General features: G+C 42.5%; 2 protein-coding genes across 6 annotated transcripts in view; both read left to right on the forward strand.

Annotated features, from left to right (window-relative positions):
• MPZL3 (myelin protein zero like 3) overlaps nt 1–5,033 on the forward strand; it is a 25,013-nt gene extending 19,980 nt beyond the window's left edge. For both annotated transcript variants that reach the window (XM_014855586.3, XM_070490203.1), the window contains one exon: nt 1,695–5,033. In XM_014855586.3, coding sequence (XP_014711072.1) covers nt 1,695–1,721 — 27 coding nt within the window. In that variant the 3' untranslated portion in view covers nt 1,722–5,033. The remainder of the gene's footprint in view (nt 1–1,694) is intronic.
• JAML (junction adhesion molecule like) overlaps nt 5,021–19,966 on the forward strand; it is a 24,389-nt gene continuing 9,443 nt past the window's right edge. The window contains exons 1-7 of one of the 4 annotated variants that reach the window (XM_070490201.1): nt 5,451–5,624; nt 5,811–5,911; nt 6,025–6,160; nt 10,477–10,539; nt 12,851–13,005; nt 14,361–14,586; nt 17,811–17,923. In XM_070490201.1, the coding sequence (XP_070346302.1) occupies nt 10,485–10,539; nt 12,851–13,005; nt 14,361–14,586; nt 17,811–17,923 (549 nt within the window). In that variant the 5' untranslated portion in view covers nt 5,451–5,624; nt 5,811–5,911; nt 6,025–6,160; nt 10,477–10,484. Of the gene's footprint in view, nt 5,912–6,024; nt 6,161–9,329; nt 9,453–10,476; nt 10,540–12,850; nt 13,006–14,360; nt 14,587–17,810; nt 17,924–19,966 lie in introns of all 4 variants that reach the window. The other 3 variants (XM_070490202.1, XM_044753538.2, XM_070490200.1) reach the window with 3 other exon arrangements.

The following is a 19,966-nucleotide window of genomic DNA, read 5'->3' on the forward strand; positions in this document are numbered from 1 at the left end:
GGATGTATTAAGTTTGAAATACGTACTAAACATCCAAGTGGAGATGTGGAGTAGGCAATTGGTTATATGGGTGTGGAGTTCAGAAGAGGGGTTTAGACTGGAGAGATAAATTTAGGAGTCATTAGTGTATAGAGACTGCTAAAGATAATTCCACCAGGGAAATGAGTGTAGCTAGAGAAGGACTCAAAGGACTGACCCTGGAGCTTTCCAAGGTTGATAGATTGGGGAGATGAGGAGGAATTAGCAAAGGAGGCTGAAAGGGAATGTCCAGTGAGGTAGGAGGAAAACCAGGAGAGTTCGATATCCTGGGACCAAGTGAAGAAAGTGTTCCAAGGCAGGAGGAGGGGGGGAGAAGATTAACTGCATCAATTGCTACTGAGTCAGGTCAAATAAAGAGAACTGAGAATTGATTATGGGATGATCTGGTGATGGGAAGGTCGTGGTGACCTTGGCAAAAGCAGCTTCAGTGGAATAGTGGGGATGAAAGCCTGACCAGGGTAGAGTCAAGAAAGAACAGAAGAGATGTATTGGTGACAGTGGGAAGGGATGCAGAGAAAAGAGGTGATAGGTAAAGGCAGGTCTGTGCCAAGAGCTGCTTTTCTTTTGGTCTATAAGTCCAATGCCCTATCTGTTGTGCCACAGAGCCAGGATGCTTTTTAAGATGGGGGAAATTATAGCACATTTGTATGCTGATGGGAATGATCCAGTAGAAAAAAAAAATTGATGCTGCAGGAGAGAGTGGGGAGGATTGCTGGAGTGACTCCAAGATCTAGTGCACAAGGGGAGATGCTGACCTTAGATAAAGGCAGGGAGAGTGTATCCGTGAGAAGACTGAGGAAGCCCAAGAAGACAGGCCCAGATGCAGGTGTGTGGGTAAATATGATGATAGGAGCTTGTGGAAGTTCCCTACTGATTGCTTCTCTGTTTGCAATGATGGGAGGAAGCAAGGTCATCAGCTGAGCATAAAGCAAGGAGGAGGTGTTGGAGGTTTGGGGAAAGAGGGAAAGGTATGAAATAGCTACCTAGGAGAATAGGAGAATGAATGGACTAGGGAAATGGTGTATGCCAGGGAGTGCTAATGGCCCACTTGAGGTCAGAAGTAATGAATACACATTTGAATAACAAAAATAAGAATAATGGTGATAGTCGGGAATCTTGAATGAGCGCTTAAAGTGCCAGGCACAGTGCTAAGTGATTTACATACATTGTCTCATTCAATTCTCATAGCTGTTCTATGAAGTGTAAGTATTTTTATTATTCCCATTTTACAGATGAGGAAGCTGAGGCTTAGAGAAGTAACTTTACTCAAGGTCACACAGCCAGCAAGGGATGGAGGTGGAATTGGAACTCAGAGGAAGTCTGACCCCTGTCCTAAACCCCTAACTACAATCCTGCACATTCTGACGTAGACGGGCACCTTTTCATGTGTGTTGAGGTTTTAGAAAATATTCACCAAGGGAAAGAGGGAACCCTTAGGGTTTTGAAGCAGAAGTTAGCACAATAGACACCGATTATATCGAAATCCTGTGATGCTTCATGGGAATTTAGGTGTGTCGAGTCAGCGCCATTTCGCTGTTTCTGTTGCCCCAAACTGTGTTCCATTTGGGAGATCCTAACATGTGGTCTTTGCCTAAATTCTACCTGTGGCATTATACTTCCTATACACACCACAACTACTGTTCTTTCCTTTCCAGGATTCAGATTCTGAAGAGATATATTGATGAAAGTCTGCCTGATACAAGAAGAGTCACCTAGTAACAGAGAACGTTCCATTCCACTGGCTAAAGCCTCTCAGAGAAGTGGAGCTGGCCTGGACAATAGTGATGGAGGGTTCAGGAAGTCATCAGTAAAGACTTTAGGGACCATTTATTTATTGAAGAAATGTTCTTTTTGTATTTATAAACTGTTTAAAAACTCTTCAAAGAGACTCATAACCACCCCCTCTTGATAACTTATACTGTAATTGAATGAAGGAATTCTTTTCCTGAATAGAAAGATACTTTTTTCCTCCTTTGCTCTTCAATGTATTACATGTTTTCTTCCAAGTATTCGAGGGAGAATCTCAATGTTGGCCGTACTGTTGATGCCAAAATATTTTTCTTTTTAATGAAATGGAGCCTGTGACTTTCTGATGTGCTAGCAGTCAAAATGTTTGTTTGGGATAAGTATTGTTTGTTTTTTGCGCCATGAACATTTTCAGCTGTGAGTTAGCACACAGCATGTACTCATTGGTTTAATCATCTCATCATCAATTGTGTTTGGATGGCTTGACTGTATAACCCTAATTTCCTTAGCGTTGGTAGGATCAGGAGTCAATGGTTTGCTTTGACTGGGTTTTTAAAGTATTAAAGTGTCATCAATTTACAGTTAAGCAAAATAATAGTGAGGTAGAGGGATTCCTTTCTTTTGTCTTGCTAGGTGCAATTTGTTATTTTCGTTTCTTATAGCTGACTGATTTATGGCTTTCGTCTTGAATTTTCAAATCAGAAGCAAGAAAAGCTCTTCAAAGGTTTTTGGTGGGAATGTATAGCTTGTTCTACCAGTTTTTTTGCAGTGAAATCATCTTTTAACCTGTGTTATTCTTCATAACTGTTTTGGTTTCTGAAATGCACCAAGTGTGAGTGAACTAAGGTATTTACAAACTGTTTTTGCGTAATATTTGAGATAAGGAAGTGAGGTTGCGCATAACCTATGCTTCTCCCTTCTGTTCTCTCGACACCTAATATCAGCTTCCTCCATTCTCCTGTAGCAACCTATTTCAAATTTTAATTTACATGGGATTTTCTATAAGCCGTTAAGAAATATGTATGACACGTCAGAGAAAGGATTGACAGTGTAGTCCTGTGTAATAGAGTGATAGAGTTTACTTCTCATATATGAGAGACAAAAATGATCCCCTCCTCTCCTCTTTGTTTTTTCAACAGGATAGCCCTTTTCAACGGTTCTTCACTCGGTGGCTCAGGAGATTTCCATAGTATAGCATTATACACTGTGTATGTTCTAAAAGAATCATTTTTATATTTTTTGCCAAGATCTGTTTTTAAAAATTTGGGTTGTTAGATCTGTCTCACAGATTTGGCCTGGCCTCTTCTGTTAACCTAGTCCATAGATTAGAGTCTGGTTAGTTAATTGACATTTTGCTTTACCTGTAGTCATGGAAAGGAAGTAGACAGGCAAGGGCAAAACTGGCAGTTTATATTTCCAGTGGTTAAACCTTGCAGTCTTGGGCCACTTGTTAAGTATGTGGTTGTCTGGGGCCAATCTAGTGAGACGATTTCTGACACCTCAACAGACAGAGGAAAACAGTTTGAGCACAAGAAAATAATTTGGGCTTTCGGAGATTTGAAGATAAAGATGTAATTGTGAGGCAGACTTTTTGTGGGTCCTCATTTCTCTGTTACAGGAACCTAGTTAAAGCCACATCCCATTAAATGAGGAACCAGTTTTTGGCTAGGTTTTCATGTCGTTTGTTTTTTTCCACTTTTTTATTGTGGCAAAAACCATAGCATTAAATTTCCCATCTTGACCATTTTAAGTGTACGGTTCTGGAGTGGTAAGTATATTCACATCGTTGTGCAGCAGATCTCCAGAAAGTTTTCATCTTGCAAATCTGAAATTCTATACCCATTAAACAACGGGTACTCTGCTTTTATCTATTTTAAAATTATTCCCTTTCTTCTATTTCTTTTGGACTTTTTTTGCTCTTCTTTTTCTACCTTTTAAGCCTAGGTCATTTGTTTTACATCTTCCTTTTTTCCTTTTTTTTGATTGAGTTAACATTGGTTTATAACGTTATATAGATTTCAGGTGTACATCGTTAGATTTCAGTTTCTGCGTAGACTACATCATGTTCACCACCCACAGACTAATTGCCATCCGTCATCACACATGTGCCCTGTCACCCCTTTTGCCCTCCTCCTTCCCCGATTCCCCTTTGGTAACCACCAATATAATCTCTGTATCTATGTTTGTTTGTTGTTGGCTAGGTTTTCTTATAACTTCTTTTCAGACAAGTTATGAGGATCAATCCAGCGTGGTATGTTTGTCACTAGGTAAAGGTGCTATGTGACTACTTAGTTGTGTTATTTTGCAGCCTTGATCATGGTTTAGAACAGTCCCTTCCTTTTGAAATGACTGAACAATAGAGTCCTTCATGGTAAGAGAGTAAATTGATAATTTAGTGTGCTGATGGATTTGTAGTCACGTCACAGTCGTAAAGCTGCTATCAGTTTCCTTCTTTGTCCTTTATGTTGAGGTATGGATTGCAGCTTTTTTTCCTTCAAAGGAGCACAAAGCAATGTTTGGACATCTGCCTTCTTTAATGATGGGAGGAAGATCAAGTGTTTTTTTTAACCTACTGGTTTAATACGCCCTAAGCTGCTATTCTCTTTTTTCTTTTTGCTGCTCCGTGAGCTCTTATCACACTGTGTGGAGACCAGCCTTGTCTAGAAAGGGAATTTAATTCTGAAACCTTCAGAAGAGGTTAAGAGCCTTTCCGAATTTTTCTTTGGCTGCTGAAGTCTTTACTTGTGGTTACGTTACCTTATGAGTTTTGTGGATTAAGCTCTTAATTCCGTTACCAAATGTGAACTTAAAAATTGCTTCGTGTTTTCCATGTGGCCTGTTACCTCCAGCTTCTTGGGGAACATCTCAGTTCTCTGCAGCTCCCAAATTGTGCACTGGTGCTTCAAGAGGGAATGTTGCATGTCCCTGTTTACGAAAGTTCTGCAGGCCAAATCCTGAATCTGAATGTTCTGTTGTGTCACTCAGTTATGGTTCCAAAGGGGAATTGTGAGAAGACCCATAGCGAATGGACCAAGGCTATCATTTAATTGCATGACTCGAAACTTTGCTGCCAGAAGAGGCAGCTCCATTCCTTTGACCCCAGTGTTGGACTGTCGGACTGTTAACTGCCGCATTTCACTGTTTTTTCTTTTTATACGAGGGTATGCACTGTTCGGCTATGTGCATAGACCTTGTAGCTCGCGCTATCTTTACCACATCATAGTTAATAAACTTCTTTGCACTTTCTAGCTACTTTTGGGTATATATCTACATATAAGATGAGAGCTGTCAAATGAAGGGGGGGAGGTTTGTGGTTTTTAGCATCAAGCAAGCACTCATCTCTGAGCTGTACCCCAGGAAGAACCTGCATAGATTCAGTGGTGCACTGGAGCCAGCTCACACAGCAAGAGCTGATTGTTGAATTTTTAGGAATTTTGTGAGCCAATTGTTAAACTGTTGGTAGCTTGAAATAGGCTGTAGTGGGAGTATTTATATAAAATGCTGGCTTACCAGCACACCACTTCTCAAGAACTGTGTAGCATTGTTCTTGAGAAGAGCAAGCATTCAATGACTTTTCAAATGATACAGGACAACTTGCAAAAAACAGGTATGCCCATGTTTAGGTCAAGCCTATCTAGCTAAGGTTGAAGGTGTGTACACTGAGAACACTTATTTTGAAGTGGTGCCTTAAAAGCAAAAGATACTTTGAAGTGAAGAAGCTTTGAGTTCCTATGTAGGATGTTCAAGTCACCCAAGGGGTTCTTTGGAGGAATGAAGTGCTACCTGTATTCTGGAAATGCTGATGTCACATGGTCAGAGGAAACTGACATGTGTAGGTGGTGAGTTGGAGGGCTGGGCAGGCATATCTTTGGAGCAAGTGTTAGGTGATTGCCTGGCTATATTGCTTCTGTTTGTTGAGAGACAAAAATAAGGGAGGTTGCTATATTTTAAACATGGAGCCAAATGTTTTGTGTTGATCTTAAATTTATTGTATTTTGTTTGCATGGGGCTGATTTCTTTCTCAGTAAATGTTTGCATGATGCCATTCAAGATCCCAGCCTCAGAAAGCTGCTACTCTAGAAGGGGCAGTGACACCACAGAGGTCTGAAATGTGAGGCTCTCCTCAGTAAGTTGAATTTACTACCTTTTTAGAATGAAAGTGTAAATAAAAATTGGGTAATGGGCCAGATGACTGAAACGAGAACCTTGATTTAGAGGTTCCTGTTTATGTCTCTGCAGCCACCTCAGAAGGCACGCATTTGGTTTGTTCTGAGCCTGACCTCCTGTGCCGGCAGAAGTCTCTTCAGTTGGACTTGGGAACTGCAGTTGCGAGAGAGTTCAGTGCATTGCTTCTCCTGAGAACGCCTCATCTTGGGTAAGCGATTGCTCTGTATTTCTTAAGCAGCAACTTGAACTTTTCTCATTCAGAAGAAGGCTTGTTCTGAAGGTGTTAATTTAGTGGCAATCCTTTTGGACCTCTGCAGGAGGACTGTCATAAAGAGTCTAGTGGGTGCAGTTTCCCTTTCTGTAGTGTAGAGCAACTTATGTTAAGATCCTCAGAGAAGAGGGGAATAAGGTTTGCTCTAATAAAAGAGTGAACGATGATGATGATGATGGTGGTGATGATGATAAGGCTTTAGCTTTTAAGTTGCCTGTGGCTTTAGGTAGAGCTGTGACTAGCTGTCTTGAACTCATGGTAGGACTCTTCCTTCACTGTTTCTCTTCTCCCAATCCTAGACAGGCCAATATTTCACTTTAAGAAGTCAGGAACTTAAACCTCCCAAGAGAGCTAGGCGATTGTCCATACTTGTCACACCCTCTGCATAGCCCTGATCTCATGGAAGACTGATGTAGGATGGTGTAGATATAACCCAGTCTGAAGGAGGGAGCAGGAGCAATGACTTCTAAGGTCCCCTTCAAGTAGAGGGTTGAGCAATGTAACCTAGACTGTGTTACAAGGAGCCATGTAACAGACCAGTCTGCATTTAATGATCTTGGAAGGAAAAACGATGCATTTTAAGAGGTTCGTGCCTCCAAGTGGTTATGTGGACTCATATTCCTAGAAACATCTGAGAGCCTGGAGGTTCACAGCCATGTGTAGTCTGCGGGGACTTAGCATTACGAGTGGAGCAGGCTGTGTGAGTAAGGCAAGGTGTGCGCTGGTCTGTTTGCTCAGTAGTTGGTGGTCCTTACCGGGGGCGAACATTGACTGAGAGACAACACCTCTCCCTTATTTTGTCTTCTAATATGGTAATATTTGGGGGTCATTTTCACATCCTGTGTGGTAATCTCTTTGTCAGGAGTCTCTTTTCTGAAAATTTTTTTCTATCATAATGGTGCCAAGGGAAACAGATCCTCTACGTTATTAGTAATACGAAAGATGATCCTGATAGTTGCAACTCCCCTGGAGTGATGGAAGATATTTGCCAGGAATTATATTGTGAAAGAGCTGTGAGCTCAGCTTAAAACATTGAGCCAACATATGAGCTAATTTGCCATGCAGAATTATCTCAAGAGTATCTGCTGAGGAGATAAATCAGTGTCTGGAAAAGGAAGCGGGGCAGAAATTGAGACTTAAATGTAGTCTATCATTATCAAGGTGCTTAAGGTGCATCTGAATGCCTTGGTTGGATTTTTAAAGACTGAGATTCATTTTATATATATATATATATATATATATATATATATATATATATATATATATAAAATTCAGAATTTTATGAATCAGATTGTGTGTGTGTGTGTATGTATATATATATATATATATATAAATATATAAAATGGACGTTTCTGGAAATTTGCCAACTGACTAAGACATTGAAACTTGACTAGAGTGTTCTTGGCCCTGTTAGGTGTTATTAACTCATCTTGACAAGTGGTCACTAGACTCTGACCCTGGGCCTCCCTCTGTGCTGGCTCTGGAGATGCAGTGGCACATAGCTACAGCTCTTGGCCTCATGTAGCTTATAGTCTGCGGAGGGTTGAGGGTGGAGAGCAAGACTTTAATCAAGCAAGCACACAAATAGATAATTAGAAATTATGACAAATATGCTAAAGGAAAGATAAATAGTACTATTGAAGCATGTGGCCAGGACCTGACCTGGGAGGGTGGTTCAGGAGAGGTTTCCCCGAGGAAATTACTTTGACCTGAGATCTGAAAAACAACCAGGTGTTAACTAGGTGAAGCGGGTGGGGAGAGCATCGGTCAGGGGGAGCAGATCCATCTTGTTTTGATGAATGGAGTTCAGAGGAGCTTTGCCCGAAAACGTTGATGACTTTCACAAACTTGGAGGCTCAGTGCAGTGTGGTAAGGAGACAGGCTCTGATCCAGAACGCCTGGGTTTGAATGCTGGCTCTGCTGCTTGCTATGTGTTATTTGCATATCAACTACTGACTTCTGGTGTGCTGCTATATTAATTAGGGGGGAGAAAAAGTGTGATCCTCTGATGTTGAGGATGAGGTCCAGGGAGATTGAATGATTTCCCAAAGATCAAAGAATTAGTTAATGGCAGATCTGACCTGGGAAGAGAATTTTTTAGAAGTTCAATTCAAAGCTTTTTCCTTTGAATCCTTGCTTCTCTATTCATTCACAGAGTTCTAACAGTGCATTTGAGTATTTAGGAATGAAAATGGGTATCTTCTATGCATCAGATTGTTTGAACTTCTCAGAATTTGTTTGAAAATGGTTTGGGTGTGGCTCTGATTGACTTGAGTTTGATAACTGGATTCAGTCTTTTTGGGGTCACTGGTTCCTTTTGGAATAGAGCGGTGCGGTTGCAGGATATCTAAGTTGATTTCAATTTGATGGTCATATTGGCAGCAACCAGCCCTTACCCAGTATGCATATGCCAGGCACTTTACAGGTGCTGTAGCACAGGCATGGGACACTCATAAACAACACAGGCATGGTCCTGCCCTTGAGAATGTAGACTTAATGGGATTTGGTGTTAGACACATAAATCAGTCATTTCTCCTCTGTGCAAATAGTGCACTGCTTTGGGGAATGTACGAGAGCTCTTTGCTGGGCAGAAGAGGGAGCACAACCAACTCCCAGAGAAGAATTCATCCTGAACACTGGGATCTCAGATGTCCCAGATATAATGAATCAAAATTATGACATGCTGTAAAGGAAGCCCTTTATCATGCTCACCCATGTGTGAGTGGGGTAAGGTGGGCGTCATGGAGCAGGAATAGGGCTGTGGCTATCTTGAGAGAGATCTGTGTTTTCTTTAGATGTACTTATGTTTGGGGAAACTTAATGTGACTCTTGGTATGTGTGAGTCAGTGTAATTATTACCTACATTGTCGTGATGGGATTCAAAATTGAAACTTAAAAGTTTCCAGTTCATTCTGATTCATCATTTGCCATTCTTATAAAGGTAGAAACTCAGACCCAAAATCTTTCCTAAAGCTACAAACTCTTTTGTATCTGACTTTTGGGTTACAAAAAAATAGGATCTTGTATGGTAATGTTTTCTATTTTTCAAAGCACTGTTATCTACATTATCATATTTGATCCTTGCATTATTATCCCCATGTTGTAGGCGAGGAAACTGAGGTTCAGCAAGGTCAACAGACTTCTCTGCTAAGTGGGACCTAGGGTAGGACCTCCTTGAACAGTTTGACCCTGATTTTCCAGATGGAGGCCTTTGTTGATTAGAATACAGGTAAGGAATCTCTTAGGTAATCATCTTTTACAAATTAAAATGGCCACCATAGGTCCTAGACTTGCCACCAGAGCTGGGTAGGGTACTGTGATGTTAGTGCACAAACAAGCCCTTTGCTCCAGCAGGTTCTGAGGCGGGATTCCTCCAGTGGCGGGATGTTAGGGGTACAGGGATCATGGCTGTGAGCCACAGCAGCGGGTAGGAACGTAAGGCTGGTTGAATTTGTATTTCCTTGGAGTTTGGGTTCTTGGGTTTCGTTTAGAAAATTGTGGGGCACTGTGTAGAGCAGTGAATCCTTTCCCAGGAGCTGGGGGATGCAGTGAAATTACTACCACAGAGATGATACAGACGTTTAAAAAATACTTTTGCCCATGCACAGCCCAGTTTTCATTCTACCCACACTGCCCTCCCTAAAAAAGTTTAAAAAAAAGCTCACCGTGGACTTTTCATGTGGCTTCTTTGTGTCCTAGAGCCTGGTGAAAGCCTTAACTGAGTTTAAAATTTTCCCCTTATTTGTGTATCTCCTTTCCCACATGTCTTGAACATTCTCCATATGTTTAAAAGTAGTACTTTTAATTTAGTTGGAGAGGTAGGTAAAAGTTTAGGCTAAGTATCCTGTAGTCTTTTGTTTCTGTGAAACTCTCAGATTGTAGAATGTCTAGGCTTGTTATCTCAAGGGTATCCTGAAATTATTTGCTTTGTTTCTTTTGAAAAGCGACTTTCGTCTAATCTTCTCTTCACAGCCAATCTAAAGAAGCCCCAAGTGACCCTCCAAACACTTGTCTATTTTGTTTCATCATAGCAGTTACTAGCATCTGATATTTTCTTATTCATCCATTTGCTTCCTTTTCCCCCCATCTCCGCTCCCATGCAAACTGGATGTGAGCGGGGGCCTTGTCTTTCTGTTCAATGCTGCGTCTCAGCACCTCAGACGGAGGGTGGCCCCTGGAGGCACCGCTCTTGGTTTGTTAAATTAACAAATTTCTCTTGACACTATTTTCTAATTTTTTTCTTTTATCTTAAGACTGAAACATGGAGAGCGGAATGTTTTGCCTGCTGAAACTCATCCTGATACCAGTGTTATTGGGTAAGTAGAACCAAGGGACCAAGGCGGGTATTTGGTTTCCTGTATGTCTCATGCATTTTTAAAAGCAAATTTTGTATATTTTCATTTCCCCTTGGTTTGTTGAAAATGGAAACCCTAACCTGGACCTTCATAGTTCTGCTGAAACAGCTGTTTTAGAAGCCAGAGAGCATGCTCTTTCTTGGAAAGCTGAATCTTTGTCTGTTTCTGTAAGAAACTGAATGCCTTAGGCTCCTTATTGGGTGTTCTAGGACCCTCCTATGTGAAACAAAGAAAGTTTCCCTCTGGCATTCCTGCACTTTTAATTGTCATCTTTAAAACCACAGTTAGTCTCAGATCAGGAAATGAAATTACCAAAGAGAGTCCCAGAATCCGTGTCATTGCTTTCTGGCTTTAGCCACGCCAGCCTTCTCGCGGTTCCCCAAATGCACTGAGCTCTTTCCCAGTTCTGGGTGGTTTCTTTTGCCTGGAGCCTTGTCTCTCTGCCTCACCCTAGCAAGCCTTCCTAGCACATCCTTTTCCTTCGGGTTTCCCCTCAAGCTCCACTTCCTTCTCCAAAGCCTGCTCCAGCTGCCTCCTCAGACCAGGCTGGAGTCTCCTGTGCACAGGAACCTGGGTGCTCGGGGCTGCTGTCTGTTGTTCATCTCCACTTCTTTTGCACTTTTTCATCCTTTTTCCCCCCTCATCTTTCTCTGTATCCCATGGACATAGGTCTGTAGGAAGGATAAATTAATTAGGGTTGCTCTCATAGCCTTTCGTTTTTCTCTGTTACCAGCTTTTTGATTGTGCGTGGTGACCTGAATGCTGACTCAGCAAAGCACATGAAAGAGTTGCCTTTGCTCTAATTCCAGGCAACAGAGAGTGCGCACAGACACGCAGACACACACACACAGGCACACACAGGCACACACACACACAAGAAATGTATGTATTAGAGAATTTTTTTGTCACGGAAGCAGGGTTGTCATGATTTCAGAGGGTATTTAGACACTTCCCCAGAGGTCTGTGAAGCAGCCTGCAGGATTTTGCCCTTCTGTCTGGAGAGTTTACAGTCCAGCCCTGTACGTAGGGGCATGGTGGCATCAGGGGTTTGTCCTTCTTTGTGGAGAGGTTTTCCTCCTCTGTCGGAACGTCTCGTTTTCTTCAGCCATGTCTCTGCAAAGGTTACCTGTCAGGTCTAAGTTTGTCTTTGCTTTGGTTGTTGCTCTTACTTTCTGGCAAACCTTCATTTAATTCTACATACAGTGCTCTTAATATTAAATTAAATTAGCTTTCTTATGTCTTTAACCACACGTAAAGTTGCTCAGTTCTTCCTTACAGGAAAATTCCAAATCGTTTTTGCAGCTAATTTTGATTTCTTTCAAACTAATTTCCTCCAAAGGGTTTAGAGTTCATGTTTTCCTTCACATCTTCCCTACTGTGTGTGCCTGCTGTTGGGCAGGAAGTTAACTCTCTTCTCTCAGGGCAACAGCTTGGATGAAAAGACTGGCACATTTTCTGTTCATTCCCATATGTGTTCACTTGGCTCTTTTTTGGTATAAACTGGCCAGCATCTAAAAGTGTCTTTCTTAATGTTGTTGTCTCTTTGCATAGAGCATATCTTGTGAAAACAGAAATAGCCATGTAATGCTTTTCTCTTTTAGTGAAAAGAGAAATTACTTGAACAACATACAGCTAGTGGAGTGGTACCACGTATGCAAACAGCTAGAGGCCGAAAGGCAGAGGCTGATGGCAGAGCTGGAGGGGGGAGGCAGGGAAAAGGCAAACCCAAAGGAAATTCAAGGGGAGAGCTGTGCTCTGTATTGGCCTGTTTACATGGACCTGCACTATGGCCAGAATCAGCCACCAAATTCAGAGATAAGCTTTTGTAAAGGAATTAGAAGGAGAAGAGGAAAGAAGTAAAAATATCTGTGAACTGGCTTTTCAGATAGGGAACCCATGGGAAACTAAGAGGAAGAGATATCTCATTTCCTGTATATAGGTGTCTAAATTCATGGCCTGAAAGGAGGGACTTCAGGGTTTCTCCTCTTTCTTTAGAAAGGAGGTTAGGGAAGGAAATTCTGGAAAAGGGGAAGGGACGAGCTAGAACAGGAGTGTTTGGCATTTATGGAGTGTGAAGACTACAGAACCCTGCTGACTTGAGCCATGTGGGTAACTAGAGGGTGTTCTCTTACCCTTGGGAATGCCAGGCTACTTTGTCCATGTTGGGTCATCTGGGGAAGGAGTATGTGTGATACTTGATGATTAATACTGATTTTTTTTTGTTGAGAGTATTTGTCTAAATGACGTCTCCTCTTGCCTTTGACTTCTATAGATTATTCCTTGGGCCTGAATGACTTGATTGTTTCCTCCCTTGAGCTAACAGTCCATGTGGGTGATTCAGCCCTGATGGGATGTGTTTTCCAGAGCACAGAAGAGAAACGTATGACCAAAGTAGACTGGATGTTCTCATCAGGAGAGCACGCCAAGGTAACAAGGAAGAAATATTACCTTTTGGTAGAAGCCCCTGGCCAATGGTGTCAGGACAGTGTGCGGAGAGGGAGAATCAGGTCATCAGGTGTCATGAGGTGGCGTTGCAGGAGTTTGGGCTCTGGAGCTTGTCAGAATTGGGTCTCTTTCTAGCTTGGCCACTTGGCTGTACAATCAGCTGGGTGAGTTACTCAACCTCGCTGAGCTTCAGCTTACCCATCGGTGAAGCTGAAGTTCATTATCATAGTGGTAATGCTTAACTTTCAGGTCGTTGAGAAGCTAATGGGAGACGTGCACGTGAAGTTCTCTTTGTTTCTTTTCTCTATTTCTGCCCTTTGTAGAGTAGTGTAGGTGGGTGAAAGGGGTGATAAGGGTGAGAGAGCATTGGTCTCGACGAAAGAGTTACAGCCTAGGCGTAAGAATGATGTCACAGTAATCTTTTTTTTTGAGAGGGGAAAGATTCTTTCAGCATTCCATCCCCCCATTTGTGTGCTGGGGCATCATCTGTTTCTCCTTCATGGCTGCGTGAAGTGTTGGGATTTGCAGATGCAGCGTGGCTGAGTGAGGGTCTTTCCTGGGAGCTCTTTGGAGTAGGAAAGAGAGTATTAAGCCTCATCAGAGATTCTATGGAGATACTTGTATTCGGGATCATTTGTGAAATGTGTCCTAAGTAATGTGTTACTAACAATATAGTCCCAATGTTTGCAAATGAAATATTGTTTTTGTACCTCAGAGCACGTTATCCCTATAATGCTACTCTCACTCAATTTTTCATTACTATTTATTACTGTAAGAGGGATAGACCCATGGTATAAATAGAAATAAAAATTCCTAAGGGCTCCCCCTCCCAGCCGGTAAACCATTTCCTGTTGATGCCTCCTCATGCCGTATGATATGCTGCCTGGAGGAGGGCGGAAAGGAGAGGAGTGACAGCCACCATGCCGGGAATTCTCACAACCACCAGTCTGTGGGATTGTGTCATGCCTTGGAATGCCATCTAATCCAAGGGCCATGGCAGAAAACCAGGTGGAGTTGGGAGATGGTTTTCAAAGGTTGTGAGTTTGAATCCCCAGAGTGACCTTCAGAGTGGGTGTTACATTTTACCTTAAACTGTAAGAAACGAAAATGTGTGCACTGTATTTCTCCATTGGTCTTTGTAAGAACTGAGCCACAGAGCCTTGTGCAAGTTAGCGTATTGCCTGGCACATCATTATTATTAACTGGGTACCAAGTACTTTTTGATCATGATGATGATGATGACTATGCTGTCTCCACATAACAGGGTCTTTTGAATCCAGACTCCTAGGTCTTGTGTCACTGACTTTAATTTTCGCTGATGTTGTGTTGCCCTCCAGGAGGATTTTGTGCTATACTATTATGCCAACCTCAGCGTGGCTGTGGGGCGCTTCCAGAATCGTGCACACTTGGTGGGGGACATCTTACGCAAAGACGGTTCTCTCTTGCTCCAAAATGTGGAAGAAGCTGACCAGGGAAACTATACCTGTGAAATCCGCTTTGAAATGGAGAGCCAGGTGTTCAAAAGAACAGTGGCGCTGCATGTACTGCCAGAGGAGCCCAACGGTACGTGAATGCTGACTTAGAGAAGGGCGAAGGTTTGACTGCAAAGAGGAAAGGGAATGGACTTTGTTGAGCAAATGCCAGCCTTTTGGCTAGATCCTTACCACAGAGGGAGTCCTCAGTAAACGGTGCTCTTTAAATAGAAATAATGAGATCATTATTTTATTATTACTTTAAACATATTTCATCTTCACGAAAATGCTGTGAATGAAGTATTGTTCTTTTCATTTTACAGATGAGGTACCTGAGCCTTAGAGAGGTTAAGCGACTTGCCTCAGGGCACATACTTATTAAGTGGCATATTCAGTACTTGAACCCTGGCGCCTCTGTCAACAAAGTCCATCGTCTTTCTATTATACCCTGACACCTCCCATCAGTTGTCCACACCGATGCCACATCCATATTTCATAGGTCCCTATGTTAAGTGTTCTGGGGGATATAAAAAAAAATGAGCAGCTCTCTCTAACTTCTTGGGGCCTCATTTTCCCGTTTGTAAATGGAGGGAGTGGCTTCTGTAGATTGGTGGTTTTAAAACTGTGCTCTGTAGGACCCTGAAGGTTCAAGGGACCTGGGAGGCCACACAAAGGCTGAGAACAGATCAGGGGGTTGATAACGGCCTGGGCAGGTGGGACCTCAGGCTGCCACTTCCACTGCAACCAAAGTCCTTTTCCTTTTTCTAGTTTGATTCATTGGGCTGCCAGGTAAGATTTTGTTTGCAGAAAGAATGCTTCTGCTTTAAAAAAGATTGAAAACCACAGAATTAGATACATTCTTTAAAAGTGTGAGATAGGAGAAGCAGTCTATGGCTTCAGGAAATCTTGCAGTCTGGTTAGAGAGCTGGAATCTGGACCCTCCTCTCTCCACCGCCTAGTTTAGGTCCATTCTTTTAATGAGCCCTTTGGAACAGCCTGTCCTCCTCTTTGGTGACACCTGTTCAGCTGTGTCTTCCCTCCTCACCTGGGTCTGTGTTCTTTGTCCCCTGACCAGCCTTGGGCACAGTGCCTGGCACAGAGTAAGCAATCAATACACATTTGTCGAGTGAATGAAATTCTTGAATTAGTGTCCCTCACTTGAATCTGATTTCTAAAAAAGGAATCGTAGAAGGAATTGCAGAAGGTGGCCTCTGGCCTCTCTCCTAATTTTTCCTACTTTTTTCAATTGGCATTTTTCTTTTGATTCCAAAGCTTTGGTTCTCTAGGAAGAGGAAATGAATCAGCTGCCTGTGTTCCGCAAGGATTGTCTTTGGGCAACTGCTTTCCGCTTCGTCCTCTGATGCCATGATCGAACACTTGTCCATACAAGCATGGCCTACAAATTGGGTGCCTTCTTCTGCTTAGAAGAGACACAGAGGGCACGAACCAAAAGGAGCCAGTCTCGAGAGTTGAAGAATCCATGGAAACAGGCCAGAACAATTTTAGGGGTAGTCAGATATTTCCCCAGTGGCCAGTGGAGCAACTTGTATTTATTTTTCCTTTCCAGCCAGAGTCAGAATAATTCCAACTCCTAACAGTTTGCCTGTGGCCAATGGAAAGTTGTCCAACTTGTTTCATGGAGGTTGTCTCCTCCCCTGTGAAAACTCTATCTGTGCAGTCGTTTATAATTTTCTCTACAAGGTTGCCCCTCAGTTTATAATTTTTCTATGATTACTACTTCGATTCCTTTTTTCATGGTTCTTATTTTAAATACGATAGACAATATTCTGACAAATGAAGATAATATTAACTTCCTGGACCTTTGCTCTAGAAGCAGCCATCCTCTGCTTATGTGAAAGTGGTATAGTATAGTAGGGAGAAAGCCTGGGCTTTGTTTTCACTCAGGCCTGGGTTTGAGGGCTGGCTCTACTTTTTACTGGCCATGTGGCTTTGGGTTCTTTCGCTTTCTTCCTCTGTAAAGTGGGAGAGAATAGTGTCTATCTCAAAATATTGTAATGACTAGCTGATAGACTACATACACGGTGTCTAGCATATGTGCCTCCTGTGCTGAAAGGACTCAGAATGTTCAGTCATTGTTATTGCATTTAAAAAATAGAGTTCAGTTCTTAATGTGCTGATGGATTTAGAGTTTCCTTCCCCACTGGAATTCTTTGGAGTGAATTTTTATTGCTTTCAAAATAATTCCCTCCATGGAGTTTCAAGTTCATAATATTTTCTTTTGCTTTCCTTCCATTGTGTCTCTCTCCTGCTGGGCAGGAAGCTAATGTTCTCCCAGGAAAACAGTTTGGATGAAAAGGTTGGCTTATGCACTGTTTGTTCCTTCATGAGCTTTGCTTAATGCTCTTTTGAAGGAACTCTGTCCAGTTAAGACCTAGGCGTGTGTCTCCCTGAATGCTAGCCTGCCTTTCATTTCTTAATTGACTCTCTGGTTGATCTGAAAAGAGCATTACTGAAAAATCAGAAACATCTTTCTAATTGTTTTCTTCTCCAGGGACCTCTTGAAATGACTTATGTAGTAAACATGTGATGGGGTCAGCTGCTTATACGAGTAAGCAGAGGGAAGAGCCTAGGAGTTAGAGAGCCAGAAGCAGGGCAAGGGGCATCTGGAAGAGGATGAGGGCAGGGATTAAAGTGGAAACAAAAGTCAAGAGAAAAGCTGTCTATTTTCTTGGTCTAATTAGCAAAGAGTCCTGTGACCTGTACTGTAGCCAGAACTGTCCTAAGCAAGTCCTAAGACAACTTTGTAAAAAGAATAAAAGAAGTTGAAGAAAGTTACTCTTGATCAGTTTTTCAGCTGGGAGAGCCAGTGAGTTATATATAAGAATGAGAATTATATAACTTTCCACTTCCTGTTTATGTTAAGCAGATGTGGACATCTAAGCTGGTGAACAGAAAGTAGGGGGCTTCAAGATTTTTCATACTTTCTTTAGTATGAACTTGGAGTTTGGGCTCCTGGGAGAAATTCTGGAAAATGCAAGGTGAAAGGAATTAAAGGGAACCAGAAAGTGTTTCTTACAGTATGAAGGCAGTAGGACCCCTCAGATTTGATGTATGTGGGCAGGTAGAGGGTATTCTCTTAGCCTGGGGGTGTCATTTGGCTTGAGTGAGAGGCCTCTGAGACCGTTGTCCACATAAGATCATCTAGATCATCTGTGGAGCAAATGTGCACAGTATTTGGAAGTGACATCGATTTTACTGCTGAGAATCTTTGACCAAACATTATCTCTTCTAGAAGTTCTTTGACTTCTATAGATTATACCTTAGGTTTGACTTGATTTACCATTTTATCTCCAGAGCTCGTGGTCCATGTGGGTGATTCGATTCAGATGGGATGTGTTTTCCAGAGCACAGAAAAGAAACGCATGACCAAGGTAGACTGGATGTTCTCGTCGGAAGGGCACGCCAAGGTAACGAGGAGGAACTGTCACGGTGTAGAAGCCCCTGGCCGATGGTGGCAGGACAGTGAGGGGAGAGGGAGACTCCTGGTGTCATGTGCCGTGTGGTCGTACTGCAAGGGCTTGGGCTCTGGATGTTGTCAGAACCGGGCTTCCTCCTAGCTCGGCCGCTTGGCTGGGCAGCTTCAGCTTCCTGGTGGGAAAAATAACTCTGCTGAAGATGATGAAGAAGAAAAAGAAGAGAAAGAAGAGAAAGAGGAAGAAGAAGAGAAAGAAGAAGAAAAAGAGGAAGAAAATGTTTAATGTTTACGGTTGTCAAGATGCATCTATTTGAGATAGTCCGTGTAAAGCATTTGTACATGATTTGGCCACAGCATTTTAGTTTCCTTCCTCTTCTCCCTTCTCTTTGTGGAGTTCATGGGAGAGTGTGTGTGTGTGTGTGTGTGTGTGTGTGTGTGTCTCGGGGTGGGGGGGCGTGATTTGTGTGGCTTAGCCAGGAAAGCTGTGGGCTAGAATAAGAATGTAATCATTCTTATTCCTATGTGGGTGAGTTATCTTCTGTGCCCTGTTGCCCCATTTGTGTGATGGAGGGAACTGTCTTTGTTTTCATGGATGCTTCAGATGTTGGGAGTAGGAGATCCTGGGGACCAGGGTGAGGAGTATTTCATGTGAACTCTGAAGCGGTAACAGCAAGCGAGTTCACTAGACCAGTAGATGTCAACTGTGGCATGGTGATGTACTTGTGGGTCAAGATGTGTTGTGAGGGACATCCAGGCAGCTGATTGTTAATAAAAGTTAAGGTTCAAAATTTACAAAATGTTTAATTTTTATAAATTAAGACATTTTCCAGGTCATCCCTTAAAAAATTCATTTGTACGCACTTGATTCCTATATGCTGTCTGAGTGGGTCAGAAAGGGTGGCGTTATGATGGAGAATAGGGAATTACCTCTAGCCTCAGGTTTACCTCTGGGAGCTTGAGATGCATTTAAATGTCATCCACCAAGTGAGTCGCAGCAGAAAATAGGATGGGAGTTGACATTTTGAGTTGTGAATTTGAATCACAGGAGACAGGAGGTTGGGGGCCAGGTCTTCGCATTCGTCTTTGAGGTGGTATAGCCAGGCCCATTTCCTTTTCTTAAAAGCTTTTTAAAAATAATAATGGTTACATAACTTTGTAAAAAAATTCCAATACTCATTCATTTAACGAGGATTTTTTAAGCATCTCCTATGTGGTGGACCCTCAAAGCCCTTGCCCTGATGTGGGACTTACAGCCATGGTGGAGGGAGATAAGTGGTAAAATAAGGAAGAAATAAATACATCATATGTCTGGTAATACTAAGAGCTATGGAGAACAGGAAGGGAGGGTTTGTGGCTGTTATTTTATACAGGTGGTCAGAGAGGCCTCATCAAAAAGGTGACATTGGAGCAGACATCTGAAGAAAGTAAGAGAGTGAACTGTGTGTATGTCTGGGGAGAAGAATGTTCCAGGCATAGGGAGCAGCAAATACAGAGGCCCTGAGGCCAGTACTCAAGGAGCAGCAAGGAAACTGGTGTGGTTGGCGTGACCCAAGTAGGTGAGGGAAGAACAAGAAGAAGATGAACTCAGAGAGGAAAAGTGGGTGGGGCAGATCACGGAGAGCCTTGTCCTTTTAGGAGAAGTGGGGGCCATTGGAGAGGTTTAAGCAGAGCAGTAACATGATTTGACTTACATTTCTGAGGCTGGCTTTCGTAGCTGGGAGTAAGCAGGGAGACAAGGAAGGAAGCTCTTTGCAGGAAGCCAGGTGAGAGACGGGGTGGCCTGGACCAGAATGCTAACTGTGGAGGAGGTGAGAAGTCGCTAGACTTGAGATATCTTTTGAAGGTTGAGGTGATAGATTTGCTGTGGCATTTTAGATGTGAGTTGTTCAAGAAAGAGAGGAGTTAAGGATGACTCTAAGATTTTTAGCCTGAGTATCTGGAAGAAGGTGTTGCCATTTCTTCAAATGGGATGGACTGGAAGGACCTGGTTTGGGGGAAAAATTTGGAGTTTGGTTTTAGACGTATTTCAGGTGCC

This window comes from Equus asinus, chromosome 20 (genome assembly GCF_041296235.1).
Source record: "Equus asinus isolate D_3611 breed Donkey chromosome 20, EquAss-T2T_v2, whole genome shotgun sequence".
Taxonomy (NCBI): domain Eukaryota; kingdom Metazoa; phylum Chordata; class Mammalia; order Perissodactyla; family Equidae; genus Equus; species Equus asinus.